Genomic DNA, 27,570 nt, shown 5'->3' on the forward strand with positions numbered 1-27,570 from the left:
CCAAGTTAACCAAGTTTCGAACTCGATTATGAAACACGGATTCCATTTTAGACTGTATGTCGCTAATCCATTTTTTCGAGTCAAAACTTCCCATTGCTGTCGTGTAGGTTATAGTTTCGTCTTTATGATATGTAAAGTATATTTTTATCCTATACCAAATAGATGTTTATGGTGATTAAGTATGTGTTTATGCCATGTTAAGTAGGTGTTTATCATATATATAGTAGGTTTTTTTTAATATGAAACTTATGATTTCACTTAATTCTTCTAAGATATAAATTATGCTAGAGCTGTCTTAAACTCCTCATCAAAGTCTCTAAATAGGGTGGTAGTATAGATGTCGAATACATGCTTTAACAAACTAGCAATCCAAAGATTAGATGTTGGTTTTGTCCTTGAACAATAAACTTTGAGTCAATCTCTCTTTTCCTCCATCTCTCAATTGTATTTTGAAAAATCTTGTAAAATTGCATTAGACTTGTTTTTTGGCTTAAAAGCCTATGTAATGTTTGTCAATTCACTTCTTTGTGAAGATAATATACCAGCTCTGAAGAAGTCCTTACTCCATCCGATACATTTTTTTTTTGTTTTTATACAAACGTCAAATTATTCATAAAAATTCTTATAGCCATGTTATCCCCACACAATTCAAATTCATGCTCACTATTGCAACTCATTAAACACGTGTGGAGAGCATCCTTGAAATATGCATTCGACTTAAATGATCTGAAATGTGTAACTTCATATTTTAACAAGTGTCACAAGTATTATCTAGGCTTAACATCAAAGAGTGTTATAAATATTTAACGTTGCAATTTAAACCATACAAAGTAGGTATTTTTATAGCAATACTCAGTGAAAGTATTCAATTATACATTTTCTATACCTTTACTATTGCAAAATCTTGATCAGTAAATAATTAGGGCTGGCAAAAACTGAGCCGACCTGCTAACCTGATCTGAAACCGACCCGAAATTAGCGGGTTTGGGTTTAGATTTTTGACCAAATTAATTAAATGGGTCAACCCGACCTGATCTGTTTATTAAATGGGTTAGGTTCAGGTTGAATATTTAAACCCAAAAAAATCTATTTAACCCATTTATTAAATGGGTCAGTCAGGTCAGATCGACCCATTAACCTATTATATTAGATGACACATTATTGGGCCACTGAGTTGGCCCTACGAAATGCGGATAGATGGCGCCTAAAATTAATGATGACTGATGTTATTATAATATTAAGCCATTGAAAATCATAAACCCTAAAAGTTAAAATTAGTTCGCTTTCCTCATTCTTCTTCAGTCTTATCTCTGTGCGGCGTGGCCTTCCTCAATCCTCATTCCTCTTCAATTCAATCTACCTGATCTTCAATTCAATCTAACTGATCTTCAATTCAATCTACCTGATCTTCCAGCACTTTGCCCGGTATTCAATCATCTTCTCTTTCTTTTTTTTTTTGTGATTCATAATTTCATACTTTGTTCGAAAATAAACTAAAATGGTGTTTGGATTGAGATCTGGAATCTTTCGTTATGACTCTATTAATGGCTGAAAGTATTTTATACTGTGTTCGATTATCAACTCCAGAAAAATTATTGAAAAAGTATTTTATACTGTGTTTTTTACTCTGTTCGATTATGTTAATGCCATCTTTAATTCTTCATAATAATTTGGTTCGTGTTTGTGTTTTTTAGTGTTCGATTTTTTCGATTTTGTTTGTGTTCCATTTTCACAATGATTCTGTTTGTGTTCTTACTATCAAGTATCAACTGATTTGGATCAAATGGGTCAAATGACCTGAAATATATGGGTTTAATAACCTGAAAAAAAAGCAGGTTAAATGGGTCATTAGCAGGTTGACCCGACCTGCTACAGATCAGGTCGGGGTTTCAATTTTTGACCCATTTAGTTAAATGGGTCGAGGTTCAAGTCAAGGGTCTATTGACCCATTTATATATGACCCGAACCTGAAAATGACCCGACCCGACCTGTTTGACACCCTACTCACTACTAAATATTGACCATGAAGATCTATTATCCATGACTTTGTTGAAGTTTTATAATAATGATCCAAATGATTTCAACTTCGCATCAGTTATAAATGATTCTTCCTTTCATTGTGTAATCTTTTCTCATTACTTAATTACACTAAAATAAGACTGAAATGTGGCTTTGTTCATTTAGCCTTACACGAAAGGAAAATTGAGAATCTTTCTTGGCCTCTAGTATTAGATGATCAATTATTGTTTGTGCATCTCCCCCCTCTATAGCCTTCATTCTAAGCCTATTTTTCTTTCAAATCTTAATCAATTTGAATAATAAATACCTTACTCATACACCATAATCACCTACTTTTGCATATAATATATACCCCTACTTTGCATAGTTAAGTTACTTTGCATATAATATAATATAATATACACCTTCTCAAACCTCAAACACCTTTTTAATACATTATAAAAACCTACTTTGTGTATCAAACATTTAATTCTCATACCTAAACACCCACCTCAAGTACAATAACCTACTTTGCATTGGATAATCACCAATTTTACATCCTAAACACATACTTTACATATTATGAACATTGAATTGACAAATCCTAAACTCCAACTTTGCATATCTTAACTTACTATACACATATTTCCCATACCATATTTTGCATATCATGGATAACCACTTTGTATACATTAAAAACATACTTTAGTACCAGAACACCTACTTGCCATAAAATAAACACGTACTATACATATTCTAAACACCTATTCGGAATATTTTTAATACATACTTTGCATATCAAAAGCAACCACTCTACATACATTAAACAGGTACTTTAGGTAGCAGAAAGACCTAGTTACCATAGAATAAACACCTACTTTATATATCCTAAACACCTACTTTGTGTATAGTAAAAACATACTTTGCATAATATAAACTCTTAGCCGACATATGATAAAAACCTACTTGATATATATTGAACAAATACTTTATAAAGTTTTAAACAACTACTTCACATATAATATAGACCTATTTTGTATATGATAAATAACTAATTTGTATAAATTAAGCACCTATTTTGTGTATACCGTAAACACATGGTACACATATATGTTTACAATGTTTGTGTCATAAGTGAGAGTATGCCTACAAATTCATCTCTTTCCGCAATTATGACCAATATCTATAAGCAGTAGTGGGTATAATATTTGCGTCTTCCTAAGATTTCAGAGCATATATTTTTTCTACAATGGATTATGTTTCTTAGATCTATGCAACTGTTGTCATTCAATCCTTGTTAATTCATGTGTATGTAAGATTATATTGCGCTTCATATAGTGTAGGCTACTAGTTATTTTTTGTTTTGTTCGCACCCTTGCCCTACAATCACTTCTAGATGTTGGATCAAGCTTGATCTTTTTTTGATGAACTAGGTTGTTCTTGTATTTCTTTACAGGAGTTGGATGATGAGTTTTGTATTTAAAAGAACAAATTTGATACTTTTCAAGAACTATATTTTTACTTGATTTGTGGGTCTACTTTTTATACTTCCTGTTATCCAAATGCCAACCTTTATCAGGTCTATTGCTTGTCTTTTAGAGTTGTTTAATGTATTATCAACAATATTTTTGTTACCTATATGTTCATTAACATTTCATGTAAGATAATAAGTACTACATTGCAATATGTTAAGTATGCACTACATATTATAAAACTATTTGACCTACCGTAAACACTTCACATACTATAAAACAACTACTTGATATACTATAAACTCCTACTCAAAATCTCATAAACCCCTACTTGATATATCAAAAATAGAATATGATGATATGTAACTGCTTTGCAAACCATAAACGCGTACTTGGAATACGAAAAACACCTATTTAAAATAATATAAACACCTTCTTCAGTTTGCATATGTTAAAACAATTACTTTACATATCTTAATTACCCAGTTTGCATAATATAAACACCTAATTGACTCATGATGATCATTTATTTGACATACAACAAACGCATACTTTGCCAAGGATAAATAGTTATACTTGACATATGATAAGTACCTACTTGCATGATTAACATTTTGTATTTAAAAAAAATACCTACTTGTCGTATGAGAAATACCTACTTGACACATGATTAATACCTACTTTGCATACCAAAAACACCTACTTATCGTATGATAAATACCTACTTAACTCATGATGAATACCTACTTTGCCTATCATAATTACCTGCTTTGCATAAATACGTACTTCGTGTATACACATACTATGCACATCATAAGCACTTTATTTGCATACATTAAACACCTACTTTGCTTATCATAAACACATAGTTTGCATATACACTCATATAGTGGATTGGAATTGATATCTTCGTCAAGGATCATATTTTCAGCCTCAAATTCGATCATCAAATTATCAATAGTTGAAACCATTTGAATCAACAAAATTTTTATTAAAAATTTGATTATTAAATTAAAAGAACTTTAAATAGCTTTTATATTAAGTAAATAAATATCATTAACCTGTTTTATTATTTGTTTTTTTTTCGATTTTTTTAGTCAATTAATTGAATTTTAGCATAAAATCTTCCAAATCATGAGAATATCGAACAAATTTGTTTGAGAGTATAGTACAATTTTTCGTATTTTAGAAGATGTGTTGTTTTAAATTTCGTACGTACAATAGATTGTTTTTTTTAAAACATTTAATATAAAAATATTTAATAGCAGTATGAGCTAAATGTAGAGGTGTTCAAAAAAGATACGATAACTTGAAATTTATCCAATCTTGTAACCGAACCCGATTTGACCCCGCTTTGAAAATGATTTACAATTATGTAAAAATTAATGTAAACACAAAATTCAATTTCAAACCAAACCGATCCAAAGACCCCCAATGAACAGCTTAGTTAGATATTGTGGGAGGCGTCTCTTAAACAGCCCTCATCACAACTCACAAGTCACGAGAGCTCAAAGTACTATTTAAAACTTTTTTTCGGCCTTTTTTGTGAAGAAAGATATTTTTTGTTTTCTTGGGATACCTTTATATATATATATATATATATATATATATATATATATATATATATATATATATATATATATATATTTTGGCCCTTTATAATTCAGAAAGCCTAGTCTCTATTGAGATCTACAACCTACTTGACAAACTTTGTGAATCTTAGCTTATCTCTTTGTATCTGTAGGTCAGTTAATTCAAACTTTCATCATCTCTGTTCTTATTTCTTTTAATTTTATGCTATACATTGATTAATTCATGCATGGCATTAGTTGATGATTTTAGAGTATATGATTTGTGTTTTTGCAATTTTGTGGCTTGGAGGAGAAATCCCTGTTCATTTGGGCACAAAAAAAATTATTCTGGGTAGTATTTTCGCAAGTAAAGGCTGGAGGAGAAAAAGATATAAGGCAAAAGTTAAGATAAGTTTGAAATGTGAGTTAAGTGTGTTAAAAGCTTGATGCAGTTGTTTATTAGCAGTTAATACATCTATTGTTAGAGTATTTGATTATTGAATGATATCAGTAATGTAACTTTTCAACGCTGAAGTTCCTGAAATTTTTTGTGTCACCTTTTGATCAACGGACAAAACCACATGCCATTATCCCAATGTCAATCGGAAAAGGTGAGGTTTGAGAAATTGAATGTCGATATCTTACTCTTCTAATAACAAATAATTTGTTTTTGGTTCATCCTTGGTTGCGAATATAATCTGCAACTTCACATGAATAAGAAGCACATGATGGTTAAGAAAAAATTTCTTGGGATTTGGACGTCTTTTGTTTGTAAAGATATTAGTCGGCTAACTTGACTATATGATTTGACATGAATAAGTGAAGTATACCAGGGTTTTTCGATGTAAATTCCTCCTCTCTCTTATTGGTTTGTGTATGTTCCTAATTGTTTTCTCCTTTGATGTAAATCACTCATTTGTTGATCTAATATACATTGTGATTAACGAATGACGCTGAATGTCTGAATCAAGGAGTATTGAATCACATGTTTAATAATCCTGGTCGTGATTTAGGAGTTTAGTAACTGTTGTGTGGACTTATTGGGCATAGTGATTCCAGCATGATAGTCATCGTGTGCCTTACGGAAGCAAGGCTAGGTGGTTAGATGATCTTCTGTGTACAACTTTTTGAAGTCTTGTTTCTGTGGTGGATATGTTGCAAGGGTCACTTCAGATTTATACTAAATTTCCTGCTTCTTGTTTCGGCTTATTAATATTGGCCACAAGAGCGATTGTCATCATAAAATAGGCTACTTTTGTTTTCGTTATAGTACTATTTGGAAGTTTGATGCATAATCTGATAAATTTCAGGAATGGCAGCACTTCAAGTTACCTTGACAACAGTATGTTGCAAGAATGACAAAGATTATGCCCAGTACGTGCTTCCTAGAACTTCATTTTTGCCTAGATTTGACATGCTGGGGAATTCAGTCGGTGCTTACAGTAAAGAGTTTCATCCTAGCGCCTTGAGTTCAGGTGTTCAGGCCACTTTGACCTTTGATCCACCAACCTCTAATACTAATAAAACTAAACAAACGAAGCATACAGTTGACCCTTCCTCCCCCGACTTCCTTCCTCTTCCATCATTTGAACAATGTTTTCCAAAGAGCACAAAAGAATACAGGTATGATTTGTGCACTAAACTACTTTAGTTTCTTATATGATTAGTTGCAATCTGTGGACTGTTTATTAGAATACAGTCATCGTAGTATGTTGCTCATTTGCGTTTTACTTATTTATTTGTACAATATAAGATCTTGGTTGCATTTATGGTATCTAATAGCTTTGAATGTTTCACTAATTTTCCTGAAGATTCACCTTCTGTTATTGTTAATTACTTGTGCATGTTGGGCATTCAGGGAAGCTGTTCATGAGGAATCAGGCCATGTGCTCAAGGTTCCCTTTCGCCGCATTCATCTATCTGGGGATGAACCCCATTTCGACACTTATGATACCAGTGGCCCCCAGAATATTAGTCCACAAATTGGTATAATTCATTTTTTCTCTCTTTCTCCCAACAAAGGTTTTACTAAACCATTCTACCCTCTTCTGTGAGTTCACTTTCAAACTCTGTCTGTTTTGTACCTAAATTAGGCACGTGTTTCTTTGTTATCTTATTCAACTTTGCTTAGTAATATCAATTACTAGTTCCAGCTTTAATTTCATTGTTACTTTCACATCTACTTTATCAGAGCTGTACTACCATTTGTCCCCTTTTGTCATTGAATCAAATTCAAAATTCTTCATTGGAAATCTTGTACCTCACCAATTCACACAGCATCTGTTGATTGAGTATGCTCATATGAGGGAGGCCGTTGAGATCAGTTTTCTTTAAGAGCCTAGTTTTCTGTGGCTTGATTTGACTTAAGATCATATCCCGAACTGGCTTCTAACCTTCTTGGTTATATAATTATATGCTATTGTGTTACAGGACTACCTAAACTGCGCAAGGATTGGGTTGACAGGAGAGAAAAGTTGGGGCTACCACGATACACCCAGATGTTTTATGCTAAGCAGGGAATGATAACTGAAGAGATGCTGTTCTGTGCTGCTCGTGAGAACCTTGATCCTGAATTCGTGAGGTCAGAGGTTGCTCGTGGACGTGCAATTATCCCTTCCAACAAGAAGCATTTAGAGCTGGAGCCTATGATAGTTGGAAGAAATTTTCTGGTTAAAGTTAATGCAAACATTGGAAATTCTGCTGTTGTTAGTTCAATTGAAGAGGAAGTTCACAAACTTCAATGGGCAACTATGTGGGGCGCAGACACTATCATGGATTTGTCTACAGGTCGACATATTCATGAAACCCGTGAGTGGATCCTACGTAACTCTGCTGTACCAGTTGGTACAGTTCCTATTTATCAAGCACTTGAAAAGGTGAATGGTATTGCCGAGGATCTCACCTGGGAGATTTTTAAGGATACCTTGATTGAACAAGCAGAGCAAGGTGTGGATTACTTCACTATACATGCTGGAGTTCTCCTAAGATATATCCCTCTAACAGCCAAGCGCATGACTGGCATTGTATCTCGTGGAGGATCCATACATGCAAAGTGGTGTTTAGCCTACCATAAGGAGAATTTTGCTTATGAGCACTGGGATGATATTCTTGATATCTGCAACCAATATGATATAGCACTATCAATAGGCGATGGCCTCAGGCCTGGGTCAATCTATGACGCCAATGACACTGCTCAGTTTGCCGAGCTCTTAACTCAAGGAGAACTTACACAACGAGCCTGGAATAAAGATGTGCAGGTATTACCATATGAATTAAGCTTGTGTAATTTGTTGTCCTAGTTCAATTTTTTTGCTCATCAAAAGGTCATAGTTAAGTACTGATGTAATTTTTACCTCAGGTGATGAATGAAGGGCCAGGACACATTCCAATGCACAAGATTCCTGAAAATATGCAGAAGCAGCTGGAGTGGTGTCAGGAGGCGCCATTTTACACACTAGGTCCATTAACAACTGATATTGCCCCTGGTTATGATCACATAACCTCTGCTATTGGTGCTGCCAATATTGGATCCCTTGGCACTGCACTTTTATGCTATGTGACTCCCAAAGAACATCTTGGTTTGCCAAATAGGGATGACGTGAAAGCAGGGGTTATAGCGTACAAAATAGCTGCTCATGCTGCTGATCTAGCTAAATGCCATCCGTTTGCCCAAGCAAGGGATGATGCGTTGAGCAAAGCAAGATTTGAGTTCCGATGGATGGACCAGTTTGCCCTTTCACTTGACCCAATGACCGCCATGTCTTTCCATGATGAAACCTTGCCATCAGAGGGTGCTAAGGTAGCACATTTTTGCTCGATGTGTGGACCCAAATTCTGCTCGATGAAGATTACTGAGGACGTACGCAAGTATGCTGAGGAGCATGGTTATGGTAATGCTGAAGAAGCTGTACAACAAGGGATGGAGGCTATGAGCGCTCAGTTTCTGGCTGCAAAGAAAACTATCAGTGGAGAACAACATGGTGAAGCTGGGGGAGAAATCTATTTGCCTCAAAGCTACATAGAGTCTTTGAAGAAGTAAAGAACTTGTTCACACTGGCTAATTACTCCCTTCAGACACTAAGATGTTATAAACTTAAATTTTTTATCTCATAATCATGACTTTACAGATAAAAAAAAAATCATTGCTTGCAATTGAGACAGTGGTATAGCTGAGCTTAGCCCTCTTTGAAGCCTTAGTGGATGCAGATTAATTGCTCTGGAATTTGACCCTGAGGTGGTAAGTTTGAGGTTGATGTACCAATAAATAATAGACTAGTTTTCATTCTTGTTGTTTGAGACTGTGGAATCAATTGAACTTTTTCCCATTCAATATTTAAAGTATATTACTTTTTTGGTTTATAATTTACATTTTCTGACATAAGAAAGCACCAGGGGTGTCTGTCTCTGCTTTAGCATATTAACTGTATTGATGAAAGATGCTAGCAAGACAGGCTGAGAAAGTCCCTTTGAACCTGAACAGGTTAATGCCTGCGTAGGGAGTGTGCGCTTGTTTTCTTTTCGTGCAAACAGGGTTTATACCTTATCGGGGTCCTGCTTGATCTGGATTAGCTGGTATGGTATCTTGACCAAGCTCGTCTCTATGTCAGGTGGGTGGCCACCAACATTTAGCTTAAATATATGTCACATTTTCAGCCCTGCTTAGAGTTAGTTCAATAAGCAAAATTAGATTCATGTAGTATTATGCATTTTATTTATCAATTCAACCTAATTACATGATTAATTATTAAAATCATGTAATCAATAAGCATATATCTCTTCCAGGTACATATTTCTGTGAAAATTATTGATATCTGTTAAAGCCCACCTGGTGGACGGTGGTTACGTTACACCTTCTGTTGTATTTTCATTAATACAACTTGGAAATATTTTTAGTTTGTAGCATCATAGGCTACACCGATCCATGCGAATTTGATGTTCAAACTCTCATGTAACGAAGGTGCTGCAGAAAAATAACTAAATTTCATTCCTTGCTGTGTTCTCACGTGAACCTTGCGTCTGCTGTGTCCTTAGCCTGTTACAAAGTGGCAACACTTTGTGAGTTTGTCCTTGTTATTGATGCTTGAGTCCTAACTGACATACCCTTCGTAATGCACCATGACTTTGCTCGTCTAAAACTCTGCTTATATACGTGCTCATCAATCTCTATTTGAGAAATGGTGATGCCTTGCTGATCAGGTACTGGTTTCTTGTTTTATTCATCTTTTTGTTAGCTGATGCAGCTTTGCGGACACCATAGCTGTAATGTGCAGTACTTGCACATTGCAATTTTTCATTCACATTTTTCCCAACCTTTTTAAATAAATCCTGCATCATGCATTGATCCTCTGCAAATATACAATGATCTTACAACATAGTTCACGGCTTTTTTATTCGTGTTAATTTGTAGATAAATGGTATCAATGGTTAAAAAGAAACAATCTTCTTGTTATCACAAGGATCATTTCAAAAGCTACATAATTACCGGGCAGTTGAAAAAAAGTAGCTGAACACTGTAAAAATTGGTGCACAAGAAAATTGTAGAGCTTATTCAACAATAATTCTACAATATTTTAATGAAATGCAAAATCCATACTTGAAAGTGAAAGTCGCATGAATGAATATGATGAACCACCATTTAGTGATTTTTGCAAACATGTGGTTAACAATTCTTCTAAGGCTTGTAATCTAAAACTGTAATTGAAAATGAATAAAGAGACTTTGCCCAAATCCTACGAGCAAAGGAAAGCTCAAGGGTAGAGATTATGTCCTAGATGACTGAACTTTAGAATCATTGTCTTTTTAATTTTCGTACTTTTACTTTCTATTTTTCATTTGCTCAAATAAGTCATAAACTTATTCCTGCAAAACACATTTCCGTGTTTAATTGTAAGGCTCTGACTTGTTAGTAGCGAAAAGTTGCCATATTCTATTCTACCCCCTCTCCCTCTTCTATAGTATTTCCCCACCCTTGTTGATTTTTCAGGTAGGCTAGAGTATCTCTATGGGTTAGGGGAATAGAAAATTTATTCAACTTTTAGATGATGGATCACAAGACGAGTGATAGAAAAAGCTCTAAACCACTAAGTTAACCATGATTCTTAAAAAAAACAAAACAAAAATATTATCCTTAATATCTAATATCTCAATATGCAACATCTTGTTTGATTAATTTTACATTTCACTCCGAAAGTATCACTTTCAAGAAAGATCCTGAGTTTGATTTCCGCCAAGTACACCCCATTCCTTTAGTTTACCATGTAATAATTAAAACCTTTTCGTTCTATATGTCATAGGATAAAGTGTGGTTAATTATCTTTAAAAAGTAATTATATATTCACCTAATTTAATTAATTACTGTGAATAATACAACCTTTCACTAATTTACAACAATAACTGGAACAACTAGTCAAATTATGACCATTGCTCTTCAAGTCATCTTCTTCCTTTAATCTTTTCTCTTCACCCATTAGCATACTAATTCTCTCTCTATTTAACTTAAATTCTCTCTCTTTTTTGTCCATTTTTTTTCCCTCTTTTGTCTCTCATCTCCATTGAAAATTCCTTTATCTACAATGAATACTCCTTTAACTCCGCAATGTGAATATGGTGTTACTGTTAACTACATATTGCAAAAAAAGGAATTAGGGTTAGTGAGAGGTTATGTGGATGTGCATTATTTTTGCTAGTAAGCATTCACATTTTTAAAGATTGGTTTGAATAAAATTAATGAGTAAAAACAATCATCAATTAGGGTTTAATGATTTGATTTGAATTGTACGGAAAAAATTGGAATTTTTTAAGTGAGAAAACGAAGTAGATTATTCAAGTGGAATTTTAACTTGTTTGGAAGAAGGGAGAGCTAATTTGATTGACAAACTAATGAAACTAAAGGCTAAGAATGTAAATTTGAAGGATAGTGAAGCTACATTGAAAGTGGAACTTGTAAAGACCCGTCTTAATATAGGGTGTATTGGCGGAAACAATACACTAAGTTGGGTCACTAAATTTTCGAAAAAAATTTTAACTTCGAATAAACTAAATCAAAAAGTCACTACATAATAATCCAGGGAGTAAAACGCTCCAATAAATAAAAAATAAAATATCTAAACTTCAACTTAATGTTCTGGGTAACCCTACACTCTCTCAGTCTTATTCCCCAGTCGCTCCGAGTGAATTCAATCATAACCTGCAACAACTAAACCGCAAATTACCACTTAGTGGCCAGTAACTAGACTATCATTAACACAAAGGTTCAAATTTAAACAAAGAACAAATGCGAGGCTTAATTAAAATTCAAATCAATTAACAACGATCCAACGATACAAGCTAAACCAATTAAGTCAAATAATGTTGATCAATTCAATTAATACCAAAGTAGGATAACCAAATCAATTAAAACCAAGGATAACTTTTCCAAAACAATTTAACAAAATCAAGTTAACAATATTTTCAAGTCGTACTTGGAACAGACGCAATGAACAAATTCGCGGCCCACTAAGCCTAGATAAAGTCAGGGCGAACCTCGGGTCAACCACAATGATATAACCCTGTCTAAGAATGGCCTATCTCTCTCGTTTTCCGAAGATCCAGCATAACGAGAACGACAACTAAATCTAAAACCAATGTACTATAGATGTGCTGTCCAATCGAAGGAACCACTATGGACTTACCCAACGATTTCCAAATAACAACAAAACCAATGTTCATAAGGAACCACTATGGATTTACCCTTAAGAACCCAAAAGTCAAATTCCAAAACCAAATCAAATGTTCATAAGGAACCACTATGGATTTACCCTTAAGAACCCAAAGGCCACAATGACCATTTCCAAAATACCAAAACTCCTAAGGAGTAGTTTAAAACCAATCAAGATCAAAATCATACAGGTTAAGTTGTAATGTCTGAGTTTGGAATAAGGATAATTCGAACTTAATCAAGAATACACCTTACTACCACTCTTGACAAAAATATACTACAGACAATGTTATTTTATTCTTAAGTATAAACTTGTCGACAAGCAACAAAATAGTTTTATAAACCATCAAAATAAAATCACATAACCATTATAATAGTCAACAAAAGTCAATGGTCAAGGTCGAAGTCAATGCCAAAGTCAAGTTCTCTATTTACATGACTTTAACAACAAATGGTCATAAACTATCTAATTAAACAAATAAGTAGTACATGAAATTAACACATAACCAAGCAATTAGGTACATGACCAAAAATAACAAATTAATAAATTAAATCAGATTTTAATTCTTCTTAACCTTAATTAATTCAAAAATTCAAATTAACTAGTTTAAGCCATTATTAAATAATAATTTTGTAAAATTAAACCCAAATTCATCAAAATTAATTTACACTATTACCTACTGATTGTAACATATTTTAGTGTTAAAATAATGTGGAAATAAATTAAAATCAATAAATTACAGCCAAATTACTATTAATAAAAAGTGCAGATTTTTCAGATTTTCATAATAATTTAAAATAAAATTATTCAAATCACGAATATTAAATTTTAACCAATCCTAAATTAAATCTATGTTATAACACATCATAGAAGATTAAAATAACAATAATATATGCACGGAAATAATTAAAGCAAAATTTACAATATAAAACCGAATTAATCAATTTAAATTTTAATTAATTCTGAACAAGACTTCTATGTTTAATTAAGAAACTAAGTGAAGAAAAATCTAATTACCTGGATAATGGACGAAAGTAATAATCTTTAGAAGATTAAAGAAAACTCCAAGAAAATCTCCTAAATAATTTGCAAAATAAATTCCTTGAAGTAAGCTTGAATAATTCAATATAAGTCTTCAAAGGTAGCCCAAAAATATGATAATATTTTGGCACTTGAAGAAAAATAAAGCAAGTATTGTATTATGTTTTTTTTAAGAGAAAAGAATGAGAGAAAGAAAGTTTATGAGCTAGTTTATAAATGGATGAAAAATTACATAATAATAGGCTAGTATTTATAGGAGGGGAAAAACCATCCCAAAAGACTTCTCATAATGGCTGAAATTTATGAGCATTAGGAAGTTCAATCAACTTGAGGAAAAAAAAATGAAAAGATTTGAAGGATGTTCATGCATTTATTCCATTCTAGAATGTACCAATTAATTAAGCATGAATTAGAATCAATTAACCTAATTAAACGCTAATTTTACAAACCTATCATGATAATAATGTACTAAAAAAAATATTTAGTCCTCCTAATTTAAAACTTGTTACCACAAGTTGGTCCAAAAATAAATAACCTAGGACATATAATAGTAGTACATAAATTTAATGAAAATAATGTATTAAACACGACGACGACAACAACAACAACAACAACAACAACAATAGTAATAATAATAATAATAATAATAATAATAATAATAATAATAATAATAATAATAACTTATGCACATTTTAAATCACATTATAAAGCATAAAAGAGATAGTTATAATAAATCACAAATAATATCATAATAAATTATTTTAAATTAAAGACTAGACGTAAAGAAAAGTAACTAGAAAGGGGAATAAAATGGAAATTATGCCACAGAGAAAAATTCGGGACATTACAGAACTTGTCAAACATGTAAATGCACAAAAGCATTAGGCTTTGTGCTCGTTGCATCTTGGGTATTATTTGGGTTATTCTTATATATGTTAAGCTAGATTGTTGGAGGTGACCATGTCATAGAAATTCAACGTAATGAAAATCAAAATTCTTAGATTGTAAAGACATATAATTTTACAATTGTGTAAATTACAATTATTATAAAATATATATTATTATATGTTAAATAGAATACGTCATCCATAACTATATACATAATTAAGTAATAATGATTGATTTGAAATTGTATTAGAAAATTTTAGTGATGATTAGGGAAATATTAAAAGATTATTAGTGTAATAATTATTATGTATATAGTTTTTAATATTTATTGGCGAATAAATATAAAATTAAAAAACAAAAAAAAAATTTATGAACCATATGTTAAGAACTGCAGCATATAGTCCCCCTTTTTTCTTTTTTTTTTTTTTCTGAAAAGAGGAGTATGTGCTGCTGTTCTTTTAGAACCACAGCATATAGTTTCTTATATGCTGCGGTTCTGAACCGCAACATATAACATTGTGTCATATGCTGCTATCACAAGTGCTGCGGGTTAAAACTGCTGCATATATTAGAGATAAAACCGTAGCATATAAGCTTTTTTCCACTAGTGATTATAAGTACAAAATATTTACATAGACATATATATTATTATGAAAACATATTAAAATAAAAAATCATAAACCAAATCAAATCATTGTAGAATGGTTTTGGTCTATCGAATCTAATTTAATTAAAGTCTCACTAAAAACACAAAAATTCCCTCCCATCATTATTTCCAAAGTATCTTACTTTTTCACTATTTTTTCCCTCGAAACACCTCTTTAAAAATCCCTCTCCCAAGTCCCGTCAAACAAGAAAAGTCTCTGTTTCAAAGTTATTTTTGTATACATTTCTAACACGCAGTTTAAGATTCAGACCAAATTCTTCAGCTTTATTAGCTAAATTAAGGCAGAAATCACCACAAATTAGGAAACCCAGTAATTCAAACAAATCAAACATATTCATGCAATCTTTTTGTAGGAAGTTGGGTTTTTGATGAATCATACCCTTTATATCAATCTTCTCATTGTCCTTTTGTTGATCCTGTATTTATTTGTAAATTGTACGGTAGACCTGATTCTACTTACCTCAAATACCGCTGGAAACCTGCTTCCTGTAACCTCCCCAGGAATGTCTCTTTACGTCTATCAATCTTGTACGAAACCATTACACCAATGTCAATCGGAAAAGGTGAGGTTTGAGGAATTGAATGTCAATATCTTACTCTTCTAATAAAAAATAATTTGTTTTTGGTTCATCCTTGGTTGTGAATATAATCTGCAACTTCACGTGAATAAGAAGCACAAATGATTGCAAATGATTGCAACTTCACATGAATATAATCTGCAACATCACATGATTGGTTGCGAATTGAATGTCAATTAACGAATGACGCTGAATGTCTGATACAGGGAGTATTCAATCACATGTTTAATAATCCTGGTCGTGATTTAGTAGTTTAGTAACTGTTGTGTGGACTTATTGGGCATAGTGATTCCAGCATGATAGTCATCGTGTGCCTTACGGAACCAAGGCTAGGTGGTTAGATGATCTTCTGTGTACAGCTTTTTGAAGTCTTGTTTCTGTAGTGGATGTGTTGCAAGGGTCACTTCAGATTTATACTAAATTTCCTGCTTCTTGTTTCGGCTTATTAATATTGGCCACAAGAGCGATTGTCATCATAAAATAGGCTACTTTTGTTTTCCTTATAGTACTATTTGGAAGTTTGATGCATAATCTGATAAATTTCAGGAATGGCAGCACTTCAAGTTACCTTGACAACAGTATGTTGCAAGAATGACAAAGATTATGCCCAGTACGTGCTTCCTAGGACTTCATTTTTGCCTAGATTTGACATGCTGGGGAATTCAGTCGGTGCTTACAGTAAAGAGTTTCATCCTAGCGCCTTGAATTCAGGTGTTCAGGCCACTTTGACCTTTGATCCACCAACCTCAAATACTAATAAAACTAAACAAACGAAGCATACAGTTGACCCTTCTTCCCCCGACTTTCTTCCTCTTCCATCATTTGAACAATGCTTTCCAAAGAGCACAAAAGAATACAGGTATGATTTGTGCACTAAACCACTTTAGTTTCTTATATGATTAGTTGCAATCTGTGGACTGTTTATTAGAATACAGTCTTCGTAGTATGTTGCTCATTTGCATTTTACTTATTTATTTGTACAATATAAGAGCTTGGTTGCATTTATGGTATCTAATAGCTTTGAATGTTTCACAAATTTTCCTGAAGATTCACCTTCTGTTATTGTTAATTACTTGTGCATGTTGGGCATTCAGGGAAGCTGTTCATGAGGAATCAGGCCATGTGCTCAAGGTTCCCTTTCGCCGTATTCATCTATCTGGGGATGAACCCCATTTCGACACTTATGATACCAGTGGCCCCCAGAATATTAGTCCACAAATTGGTATTCATTTTTTCTCTCTTTCTCCCAACAAAGGTTTTACTAAACCATTCTACCCTCTTCTGTGAGTTCACTTTCAAACTCTGTCTGTTTTGTACCTAAATTAGGCACTTGTTTCTTTGTTATCTTATTCACCTTCGCTTAGTAATATGAATTACTAGTTCCTGCTTTAATTTCATTGTTACTTTCACATCTACTTTATCAGAGCTGTACTACCATTTGTCCCCTTTTGTCATTGAATCAAATTCAAAATTCTTCATTGGAAATCTTGTACCTCACCAATTCACACAGCACCTGTTGATTGAGTATGCTCATATGAGGGAGGCCGTTGAGATCAGTTTTCTTTAAGAGCCTAGTTTTCTGTGGCTTGATTTGACTTAAGATCATATCCCAAACTGGCTTCTAACCTTCTTGGTTATATAATTATATGCTATTGTGTGACAGGACTACCTAAACTGCGCAAGGATTGGGTTGACAGGAGAGAAAAGTTGGGGCTACCGCGATACACCCAGAAGTTTTATGCTAAGCAGGGAATGATAACTGAAGAGATGCTGTTCTGTGCTGCTCGTGAGAACCTTGATCCTGAATTCGTGAGGTCAGAGGTTGCTCGTGGACGTGCAATTATCCCTTCCAACAAGAAGCATTTAGAGCTGGAGCATATGATAGTTGGAAGAAATTTTCTGGTTAAAGTTAATGCAAATATTGGAATTTTGCTGTTGTTAGTTCAATTGAAGAGGAAGTTCACAAACTTCAATGGGCAACTATGTGGGGCGCAGACACTATCATGGATTTGTCTACAGGTCGACATATTCATGAAACCCGTGAGTGGATCCTACGTAACTCTGCTGTACCAGTTGGTACAGTTCCTATTTATCTTGAAAAGGTGAATGGTATTGCTGAGGATCTCACCTGGGAGATTTTTAAGGATACCTTGATTGAACAAGCAGAGCAAGTTGTGGATTACTTCACTATACATGCTGGAGTTCTCCTAAGATACATCCCTCTAACAGCCAAGCACATGACTGGCATTGTATCTCGTGGAGGATCCATACATGCAAAGTGGTGTTTAGCCTACCATAAGGAGAATTTTGCTTATGAGCACTGGGATGATATTCTTGATATCTGCAACCAATATGATATAGCACTATCAATAGGCGATGGCCTCAGGCCTGGGTCAATCTATGACGCCAATGACACTGCTCAGTTTGCCGAGCTCTTAACACAAGGAGAACTTACACAACGAGCCTGTAAAGATGTGCAGGTATTACCATATGAATTAAGCTTGTGTAATTTGTTGTCCTAGTTCAATTTTTTGCTCATCAAAAGGTCATACCAATTTAATGGCCTATGTTTCATTGGCAACTTCTCTCTTGTTCACTGTCTTACATATTAAGTACTGATGTAATTTTTACCTCAGGAGATGAATGAAGGGCCAGGACACATTCCAATGCACAAGATTCCTGAAAGTATGCAGAAGCATCTGGTGTGGTGTCAGGAAGCGCCATTTTACACACTAGGTCCATTAACAACTGTATTGCCCCTGGTTATGATCACATAACCTCTGCTATTGGTGCTGCCAATATACGATCCCTTGGCACTGCACTTTTATACTATGTGACTCCCAAAGAACATCTTGGTTTGTCAAATAGGGATGACATGAAAGCGGGGGTTATAGTGTTTGAGACTACGGAATCAATTGAACTTTTTCCCGTTCAATATTTAAAGTATATTACTTTTTTTGTTTATAATTTACATTTTCTGACATAAGAAAGCACCAGGGGTGTCTGTCTCTGCTTTAGCATATTAACTGTATTGATGAAAGATGCTAGCAAGACAGGCTGAGAAAGTCCCTTTGAACCTGAACAGGTTAATGCCTGCGTAGGGAGTGTGCGCTTGTTTTCTTTTCGTGCAAACAGGGTTTATACCTTATCGGGGTCCTGCTTGATCTGGATTAGCTGGTATGGTATCTTGACCAAGCTCGTCTCTATGTCAGGTGGGTGGCCACCAACATTTAGCTTAAATATATGTCACATTTTCAGCCCTGCTTAGAGTTAGTTCAATAAGCAAAATTAGATTCATGTAGTATTATGCATTTTATTTATCAATTCAACCTAATTACATGATTAATTATTAAAATCATGTAATCAATAAGCATATATCTCTTCCAGGTACATATTTCTGTGAAAATTATTGATATCTGTTAAAGCCCACCTGGTGGACGGTGGTTACGTTACACCTTCTGTTGTATTTTCATTAATACAACTTGGAAATATTTTTAGTTTGTAGCATCATAGGCTACACCGATCCATGCGAATTTGATGTTCAAACTCTCATGTAACGAAGGTGCTGCAGAAAAATAACTAAATTTCATTCCTTGCTGTGTTCTCACGTGAACCTTGCGTCTGCTGTGTCCTTAGCCTGTTACAAAGTGGCAACACTTTGTGAGTTTGTCCTTGTTATTGATGCTTGAGTCCTAACTGACATACCCTTCGTAATGCACCATGACTTTGCTCGTCTAAAACTCTGCTTATATACGTGCTCATCAATCTCTATTTGAGAAATGGTGATGCCTTGCTGATCAGGTACTGGTTTCTTGTTTTATTCATCTTTTTGTTAGCTGATGCAGCTTTGCGGACACCATAGCTGTAATGTGCAGTACTTGCACATTGCAATTTTTCATTCACATTTTTCCCAACCTTTTTAAATAAATCCTGCATCATGCATTGATCCTCTGCAAATATACAATGATCTTACAACATAGTTCACGGCTTTTTTATTCGTGTTAATTTGTAGATAAATGGTATCAATGGTTAAAAAGAAACAATCTTCTTGTTATCACAAGGATCATTTCAAAAGCTACATAATTACCGGGCAGTTGAAAAAAAGTAGCTGAACACTGTAAAAATTGGTGCACAAGAAAATTGTAGAGCTTATTCAACAATAATTCCACAATATTTTAATGAAATGCAAAATCCATACTTGAAAGTGAAAGTCGCATGAATGAATATGATGAACCACCATTTAGTGATTTTTTTTGTGATTATAAATCCTCGCAGACTTGCAGTATTATATTTTTTTTTGAGTCCGAAGGCACTTAAAAAGGGCATTCTGAGAATCAAATCCCACCCAGCTTCTCCCTGTTGTTCTCCACTGATTGTTTTCTTTGCAGCCAGAAACTGAGCGCTCAAAGCCTCCATCCCTTGTTGTACAGCTTCTTCAGCGTTACCATAACCATACTCCTCAGCATACTTGCGTACGTCCTCAGTAATCTTCATCGAGCAGAATTTGGGTCCACACATCGAGCAAAAATTTGCTACCTTAGCACCCTCTGATGGCAAGGTTTCATCATGGAAAGACATGGCGGTCATTGGGTCAAGTGAAAGGGCAAACTGGTCCATCCATCGGAACTCAAATCTTGCTTTGCTCAACGCATCATCCCTTGCTTGGGCAAACGGATGGCATTTAGCTAGATCAGCAGCATGAGCAGCTATTTTGTACGCTATAACCCCTGCTTTCACGTCATCCCTATTTGGCAAACCAAGATGTTCTTTGGGAGTCACATAGCATAAAAGTGCAGTGCCAAGGGATCCAATATTGGCAGCACCAATAGCAGAGGTTATGTGATCATAACCAGGGGCAATATCAGTTGTTAATGGACCTAGTGTGTAAAATGGCCCCTCCTGACACCACTCCAGCTGCTTCTGCATATTTTCAGGAATCTTGTGCATTGGAATGTGTCCTGGCCCTTCATTCATCACCTGAGGTAAAAATTACATCAGTACTTAACTATGACCTTTTGATGAGCAAAAAAATTGAACTAGGACAACAAATTACACAAGCTTAATTCATATGGTAATACCTGCACATCTTTATTCCAGGCTCGTTGTGTAAGTTCTCCTTGAGTTAAGAGCTCGGCAAACTGAGCAGCGTCATTGGCGTCATAGATTAACCCAGGCCTGAGGCCATCGCCTATTGATAGTGCTATATCATATTGGTTGCAGATATCAAGAATATCATCCCAGTGCTCAAAAGCAAAATTCTCCTTATGGTAGGATAAACACCACTTTGCATGTATGGATCCTCCACGAGATACAATGCCAGTCATGTGCTTGGCTGTTAGAGGGATGTATCTTAGGAGAACTCCAGCATGTATAGTGAAGTAATCCACACCTTGCTCTGCTTGTTCAATCAAGGTATCCTTAAAAATCTCCCAGGTGAGATCCTTGGCAATACCATTCACCTTTTCAAGATAAATAGGAACTGTACCAACTGGTACAGCAGAGTTACGTAGGATCCACTCACGGGTTTCATGAATATGTCGACCTGTAAACAAATCCATGATAGTGTCTGCGCCCCACATAGTTGCCCATTGAAGTTTGTGAACTTCCTCTTCAATTGAACTAACAACAGCAGAATTTCCAATATTTGCATTAGCTTTAACCAGAAAATTTCTTCCAACTATCATATGCTCCAGCTCTAAATGCTTCTTGTTGGAAGGGATAATTGCACGTCCACGAGCAACCTCTGACTTCACGAATTCAGGATCAAGGTTCTCACGAGCAGCACAGAACAGCATCTCTTCAGTTATCATTCCCTGCTTAGCATAAAGCTTCTGGGTGTATCGCGGTAGCCCCAACTTTTCTCTCCTGTCAACCCAATCCTTTCGCAGTTTAGGTAGTCCTGTCACACAATAGCATATAATTATATAACCAAGAAGGTTAGAAGCCAGTTTGGGATATGATCTTAAGTCAAATCAAGCCACAGAAAACTAGGCTCTTAAAGAAAACTGATCTCAACGGCCTCCCTCATATGAGCATACTCAATCAACAGGTGCTGTGTGAATTGGTGAGGTACAAGATTTCCAATGAAGAATTTTGAATTTGATTCAATGACAAAAGGGGACAAATGGTAGTACAGCTCTGATAAAGTAGATGTGAAAGTAACAATGAAATTAAAGCAGGAACTAGTAATTCATATTACTAAGCGAAGGTGAATAAGATAACAAAGAAACAAGTGCCTAATTTAGGTACAAAACAGACAGAGTTTGAAAGTGAACTCACAGAAGAGGGTAGAATGGTTTAGTAAAACCTTTGTTGGGAGAAAGAGAGAAAAAATGAATACCAATTTGTGGACTAATATTCTGGGGGCCACTGGTATCATAAGTGTCGAAATGGGGTTCATCCCCAGATAGATGAATACGGCGAAAGGGAACCTTGAGCACATGGCCTGATTCCTCATGAACAGCTTCCCTGAATGCCCAACATGCACAAGTAATTAACAATAACAGAAGGTGAATCTTCAGGAAAATTTGTGAAACATTCAAAGCTATTAGATACCATAAATGCAACCAAGCTCTTATATTGTACAAATAAATAAGTAAAATGCAAATGAGCAACATACTACGAAGACTGTATTCTAATAAACAGTCCACAGATTGCAACTAATCATATAAGAAACTAAAGTGGTTTAGTGCACAAATCATACCTGTATTCTTTTGTGCTCTTTGGAAAGCATTGTTCAAATGATGGAAGAGGAAGAAAGTCGGGGGAAGAAGGGTCAACTGTATGCTTCGTTTGTTTAGTTTTATTAGTATTTGAGGTTGGTGGATCAAAGGTCAAAGTGGCCTGAACACCTGAATTCAAGGCGCTAGGATGAAACTCTTTACTGTAAGCACCGACTGAATTCCCCAGCATGTCAAATCTAGGCAAAAATGAAGTCCTAGGAAGCACGTACTGGGCATAATCTTTGTCATTCTTGCAACATACTGTTGTCAAGGTAACTTGAAGTGCTGCCATTCCTGAAATTTATCAGATTATGCATCAAACTTCCAAATAGTACTATAAGGAAAACAAAAGTAGCCTATTTTATGATGACAATTGCTCTTGTGGCCAATATTAATAAGCCGAAACAAGAAGCAGGAAATTTAGTATAAATCTGAAGTGACCCTTGCAACACATCCACTACAGAAACAAGACTTCAAAAAGCTGTACACAGAAGATCATCTAACCACCTAGCCTTGGTTCCGTAAGGCACACGATGACTATCATGCTGGAATCACTATGCCCAATAAGTCCACACAACAGTTACTAAACTACTAAATCACGACCAGGATTATTAAACATGTGATTGAATACTCCCTGTATCAGACATTCAGCGTCATTCGTTAATTGCAATGTATATTAGATCAACAAATGAGTGATCTACATCAATGGAGAAAACAATTAGGAACATACACAAACCAATTAAGAGAGAGGAGGAATTTACATCGAAAAACCCTGGTATACTTCACTTATTCATGTCAAATGATATAGTCAAGTTAGCCGACTAATGTCTTTACAAACAAAAGAAGTCCAAATCCCAAGAAATTTTTTCTTAACCATCATGTGTTGATTATTATAGTTCTTTAGTTTCAAATTTTAATGTACATAGTAAAATGGCTCTATCAATCATTTGCAATCATTTGTGCTTCTTATTCATGCGAAATTGCAGATTATATTTGCAACCAAGGATGAACCAAAAACAAATTATTTGTTATTAGAAGAGTAAGATATTGACATTCAATTCCTCAAACCTCACCTTTTCCGATTGACATTGGGGTAATGGCATGTGGTTTTGTCCGTTGATCAAAAGGTGACACAAAAAATTTCAGGAACTTCAGTGTTGAAAAGTTACATTACTGATATCATTCAATAATCAAATACTCTAACAATAGATGTATTAAAACTGCTAATAAACAACTGCATCAAGCCTTTAACACACTTAACTCACATTTCAAGCTTATCTTAACTTTTGCCTTATATCTTTTTCTCCTCCAGCCTTTACTTGCGAAAATACTACCCAGAATAAACTTTTTTGTGCCCAAATGAACAGGGATTTCACCATTTTACGCTCCAGTTTATTGGAGTCTTTGGATTGATTTGGTTTGGAATTGAATTTTGTGTTTATATTAATATTTACATAATTGTAAATTATTTTCGAAGCGGGGTCAAATCGGGTTCGGTTACAAGATTGGATAAATTTTAGGTTATCGGATCTTTTTTAACACCTCTACATTTAGCTCATACTGCTATTAAATATTTTTATATTAATTGTTTTAAAAAAACAATCTATCATACGTACGAAATTTAAAACAACACATCTTTTAAAATACGAAAAATTGTACTACACTCAAACAAATTTGTTCGATATTCTCACGATTTGGAAGATTTTATGCTAAAATTTCAATTAATTAACTAAAAAAATCAAAAAATAATACAAATGATAAAACAGGTTAATGATATTTATTTACTTAATATAAAAGCTATTTAAAGTTCTTTTAATTTAATAATCAAATTTCTAATAAAAATTTTGTTGATTCAAATGGTTTCAACTATTGATAATTTGATGATCAATTTGAGGCTGAAAATATGATCTTTGACGAAGATATCAATTCCAATCCACTATATGAGTGTATATGCAAACTATGTGTTTATGATAAGCAAAGTAGGTGTTTAATGTATGCAAATAAAGTGCTTATGATGTGCATAGTATGTGTATACACGAAGTAGGTATTTATGCAAAGAAGGTAATTTTGATAGGTAAAGTAGGCATTCATCATGAGTTAAGTAGGTATTTATCATACGAGAATTAGGTGTTTTTGGTATGCAAAGTAGGTATTAATCATGTGTCATGTAGGTATTTCTCATACGACAAGTAGGTATTTTTTTATATACAAATGTTAATCATGCAAGTAGGTATTTATCATATGTCAAGTATAACTGTTTATCCTTGGCAAAGTATGCGTTTGTTGTATGTCAAATAAATGATCATCACGAGTCAATTAGGCGTTTATATTATGTAAACTGGGTAATTAAGATATGTAAAGTAGTTGTTTTAACATATGCAAACTGAAGTAGGTGTTTATATAATTTTAAATAGGTGTTTTTCGTATTCCAAGTACGCGTTTATGGTTTGCAAAGTAGTTATATATCATCATATTCTATTTTTGATATATCAAGTAGGGGTTTATGAGATTTTGAGTAGGAATTTATGGTATATCAAGTAGTTGTTTTATAGTATGTGAAGTGTTTAAAGTAGGTCAAATAGTTTTATAATATGTAGTGCATACTTAACATATTGCAATGTCGTACTTATTATCTTACATGAAATGTTAATGAACATATAGATAATAATAATATTGTTGATAATACATTAAACAACTCTAAAAGACAAGTAATAAACCTGATAACGGTTGGCATTTGGATAATAGGAAGTATAAAAAGTAGACCCACAAATCAAGTAAAAATATAGTTCTTGAAAAGTATCAAATTGTTCTTTTAAATACAAAACTCATCATCCAACTCCTGTAAAGAAATACAAGAACAACCTAGTTCATCAAAAAAAGATCAAGCTTGTTCCAACATCTAGAAGTGATTGTAGGGCAAGGGTGAGAACAAAACAAAAAATAACTAGTGGCCTACACTATATGAAGTGCAGTATAATCTTACATACACATGAATTAACAAGGATTGAATGACAACACTTTCATAGATCTGAGAAACATAATCCATTGTAGAAAAAATATATGCTCTTAAATCTTAGGAAGACACAAATATTATACCCACTACTACTTATAGATATTGGTCATAATTGCGGAAAGAGATGAATTTGTAGGCATACTCTCACTTATGACATAAACATTGTAAACATATATGTGTACCATGTAAACATATATGTGTACCATGTGTTTATGGTATACACAAAATAGGTGCTTAATTTATACAAATTAGTTATTTATCATATACAAAATAGGTCTATATTATATGTGAAGTAGTTGTTTAAAACATTATAAAGTATTTGTTCTATATATATCAAGTAGGTTTTTATCATATGTCGGCTAAGAAATTATATTATGCAAAGTATGTTTTTATTATATATAAAGTAGGTGTTTATTCTATGGTAACTAGGTTTTTATGCTACTTAAAGTACCTGTTTAATGTATGTAGAGTGGTTGTTTTTGATATGCAAAGTATGTATTAAAGATATTCCAAATAGGTGTTTAGAATATGTATAGTACGTGTTTATTTTATGGCAAGTAGGTGTTCTGGTACTAAAGTATGTATTTAATATATGTAAAGTGGTTATCCATGATATGCGAAATATGGTATGGGAAATAGGTGTATAGTAAGTTAAGATATGCAAAGTTAGAGTTTAGGATTTGTCAATTCAATGTTTATTATATTTAAAGTATGTGTTTAGGATGTAAAATTGGTGATTATCCAATGCAAAGTAGGTTATTGTACTTGAGATGGGTGTTTAGGTATGAGAAATAAATGTTTGATACACAAAGTAGGTTTTTATAATGTATTAAAAAGGTGTTTGAGGTTTGAGAAGGTGTATATTATATTATATTATATGCAAAGTAACTTAACTATGCAAAGTAGGGGTATATATTATATGCAAAAGTAGGTGATTATGGTGTATGAGTAAGGTATCTAATTTTATAATATTATTATCTTATGATTTTTTTTTATAACTATAGTATTTTAAGCTTAGTCTATTAAAGATTAATGTCTACTTATCTTATTTTTGATGTCTAGTTATATCATCCTTAATGCTTATTTACCCTATTCTTAATACCTACTTTTAATATCTTAAATGTCTACTTATATCATTCTTAATGCCTACTTACAATATTTTACAAAATCTATAATAGATTAATTCAATTAGAGATGATCTCTGACAAAAATTTGTGATAAGCAAATAATGTCCGAATATGTTAATACGATAAGATAAATGTTGGTTAATGGTACATTATTTTATTCATATCTCCATTTGTAAGTGATTCTTTTCATTGGGCATATCAAATTGAAGCAGGAGATAAATTAGATTTGTAAGTTTCAGAATCACAAATTCTTACTTGAGACGTGTCGTATTTCGGATCAGTTTTATTTCGGATGCGTATTGCGACGGGTCATACTCGGGTCGGGTCGGTTAGTCACGGTTCGGTTGAAGATCAGTTATTCGAGCTATCGGGTTAGCATCAGTTCGGTGTCGGTTGAAGTACGTGTCGAGTTTCAATCGGTCTCGGGTTGTCATTGGTTAATAATTGGTTCAGTTTTATCGGGTACAGATTGGGTTCGGGTATTTTTCGAGTAGAATTCAGCTACGAATTGTGAATTACTAATTACTATTGATCGAGTCAGTATCAGATTAAGTTATTAGTCATTTTTTAATTGATGATAAGGTTCCTTCACTTAAAGCAAAACAGTGAAAATGCAAATCAATTAGTGATCATTATTATATTGTTACTTTTACTTGTTTGACCGGAAATTAAAATTATAAAGTTCTATCAATTTTCATATAATTCGATTCAAAGTAGTTAAATAAACATTGACCATTGATTATTAACTCTAAATATATGAAACCATGTATATATAAAATTTATTTTATTAAAATAT

The 27,570-nt window shown here is 33.6% G+C and overlaps 2 protein-coding genes and 1 pseudogene across 5 annotated transcripts; 2 read left to right on the forward strand and 1 right to left on the reverse strand.

Moving 5' to 3' along the window:
- The first annotated feature begins 1,244 nt into the window (after nucleotides 1-1,244).
- Nucleotides 1,245-10,195, forward strand: LOC130813299 (phosphomethylpyrimidine synthase, chloroplastic). 4 transcript variants are annotated; one of them, XR_009042205.1, is made up of 7 exons: nucleotides 1,249-1,425; nucleotides 6,352-6,664; nucleotides 6,900-7,027; nucleotides 7,472-8,298; nucleotides 8,400-9,076; nucleotides 9,169-9,278; nucleotides 9,434-10,195. XR_009042205.1 is itself a non-coding variant. In XM_057679105.1 (6 exons), the coding sequence occupies exons 2-6, from the start codon at nucleotides 6,354-6,356 to the stop codon at nucleotides 9,170-9,172; spliced, it is 1,947 nt and encodes a 648-aa protein (XP_057535088.1). In that variant the 5' UTR covers nucleotides 1,249-1,425; nucleotides 6,352-6,353; the 3' UTR covers nucleotides 9,173-9,400. The 4 variants fall into 4 exon arrangements, 3 of the variants coding, with proteins under 3 accessions (XP_057535087.1, XP_057535088.1, XP_057535090.1); XM_057679105.1 differs by lacking the exon at nucleotides 9,434-10,195 and having other exon boundaries at nucleotides 9,169-9,400; XM_057679104.1 differs by lacking the exon at nucleotides 9,434-10,195 and having other exon boundaries at nucleotides 1,245-1,425; nucleotides 8,400-9,400.
- A 5,308-nt stretch (nucleotides 10,196-15,503) lies between these two features.
- On the forward strand, nucleotides 15,504-20,173 carry LOC130813301 (phosphomethylpyrimidine synthase, chloroplastic-like; annotated as a pseudogene).
- Nucleotides 19,681-22,941, reverse strand: LOC130813464 (phosphomethylpyrimidine synthase, chloroplastic-like). The gene is made up of 6 exons (XM_057679297.1): nucleotides 22,616-22,941; nucleotides 22,253-22,380; nucleotides 20,991-21,811; nucleotides 20,071-20,889; nucleotides 20,000-20,027; nucleotides 19,681-19,862 (listed from the first exon to the last, which is right to left on the reverse strand). The coding sequence occupies exons 1-6, from the start codon at nucleotides 22,924-22,926 to the stop codon at nucleotides 19,681-19,683; spliced, it is 2,289 nt and encodes a 762-aa protein (XP_057535280.1). The 5' UTR covers nucleotides 22,927-22,941.
- Between the last annotated feature and the right edge of the window lie 4,629 nt (nucleotides 22,942-27,570).

Source organism: Amaranthus tricolor, chromosome 5 (assembly GCF_026212465.1).
Source record: "Amaranthus tricolor cultivar Red isolate AtriRed21 chromosome 5, ASM2621246v1, whole genome shotgun sequence".
Classification (NCBI taxonomy): Eukaryota; Viridiplantae; Streptophyta; class Magnoliopsida; order Caryophyllales; family Amaranthaceae; genus Amaranthus; species Amaranthus tricolor.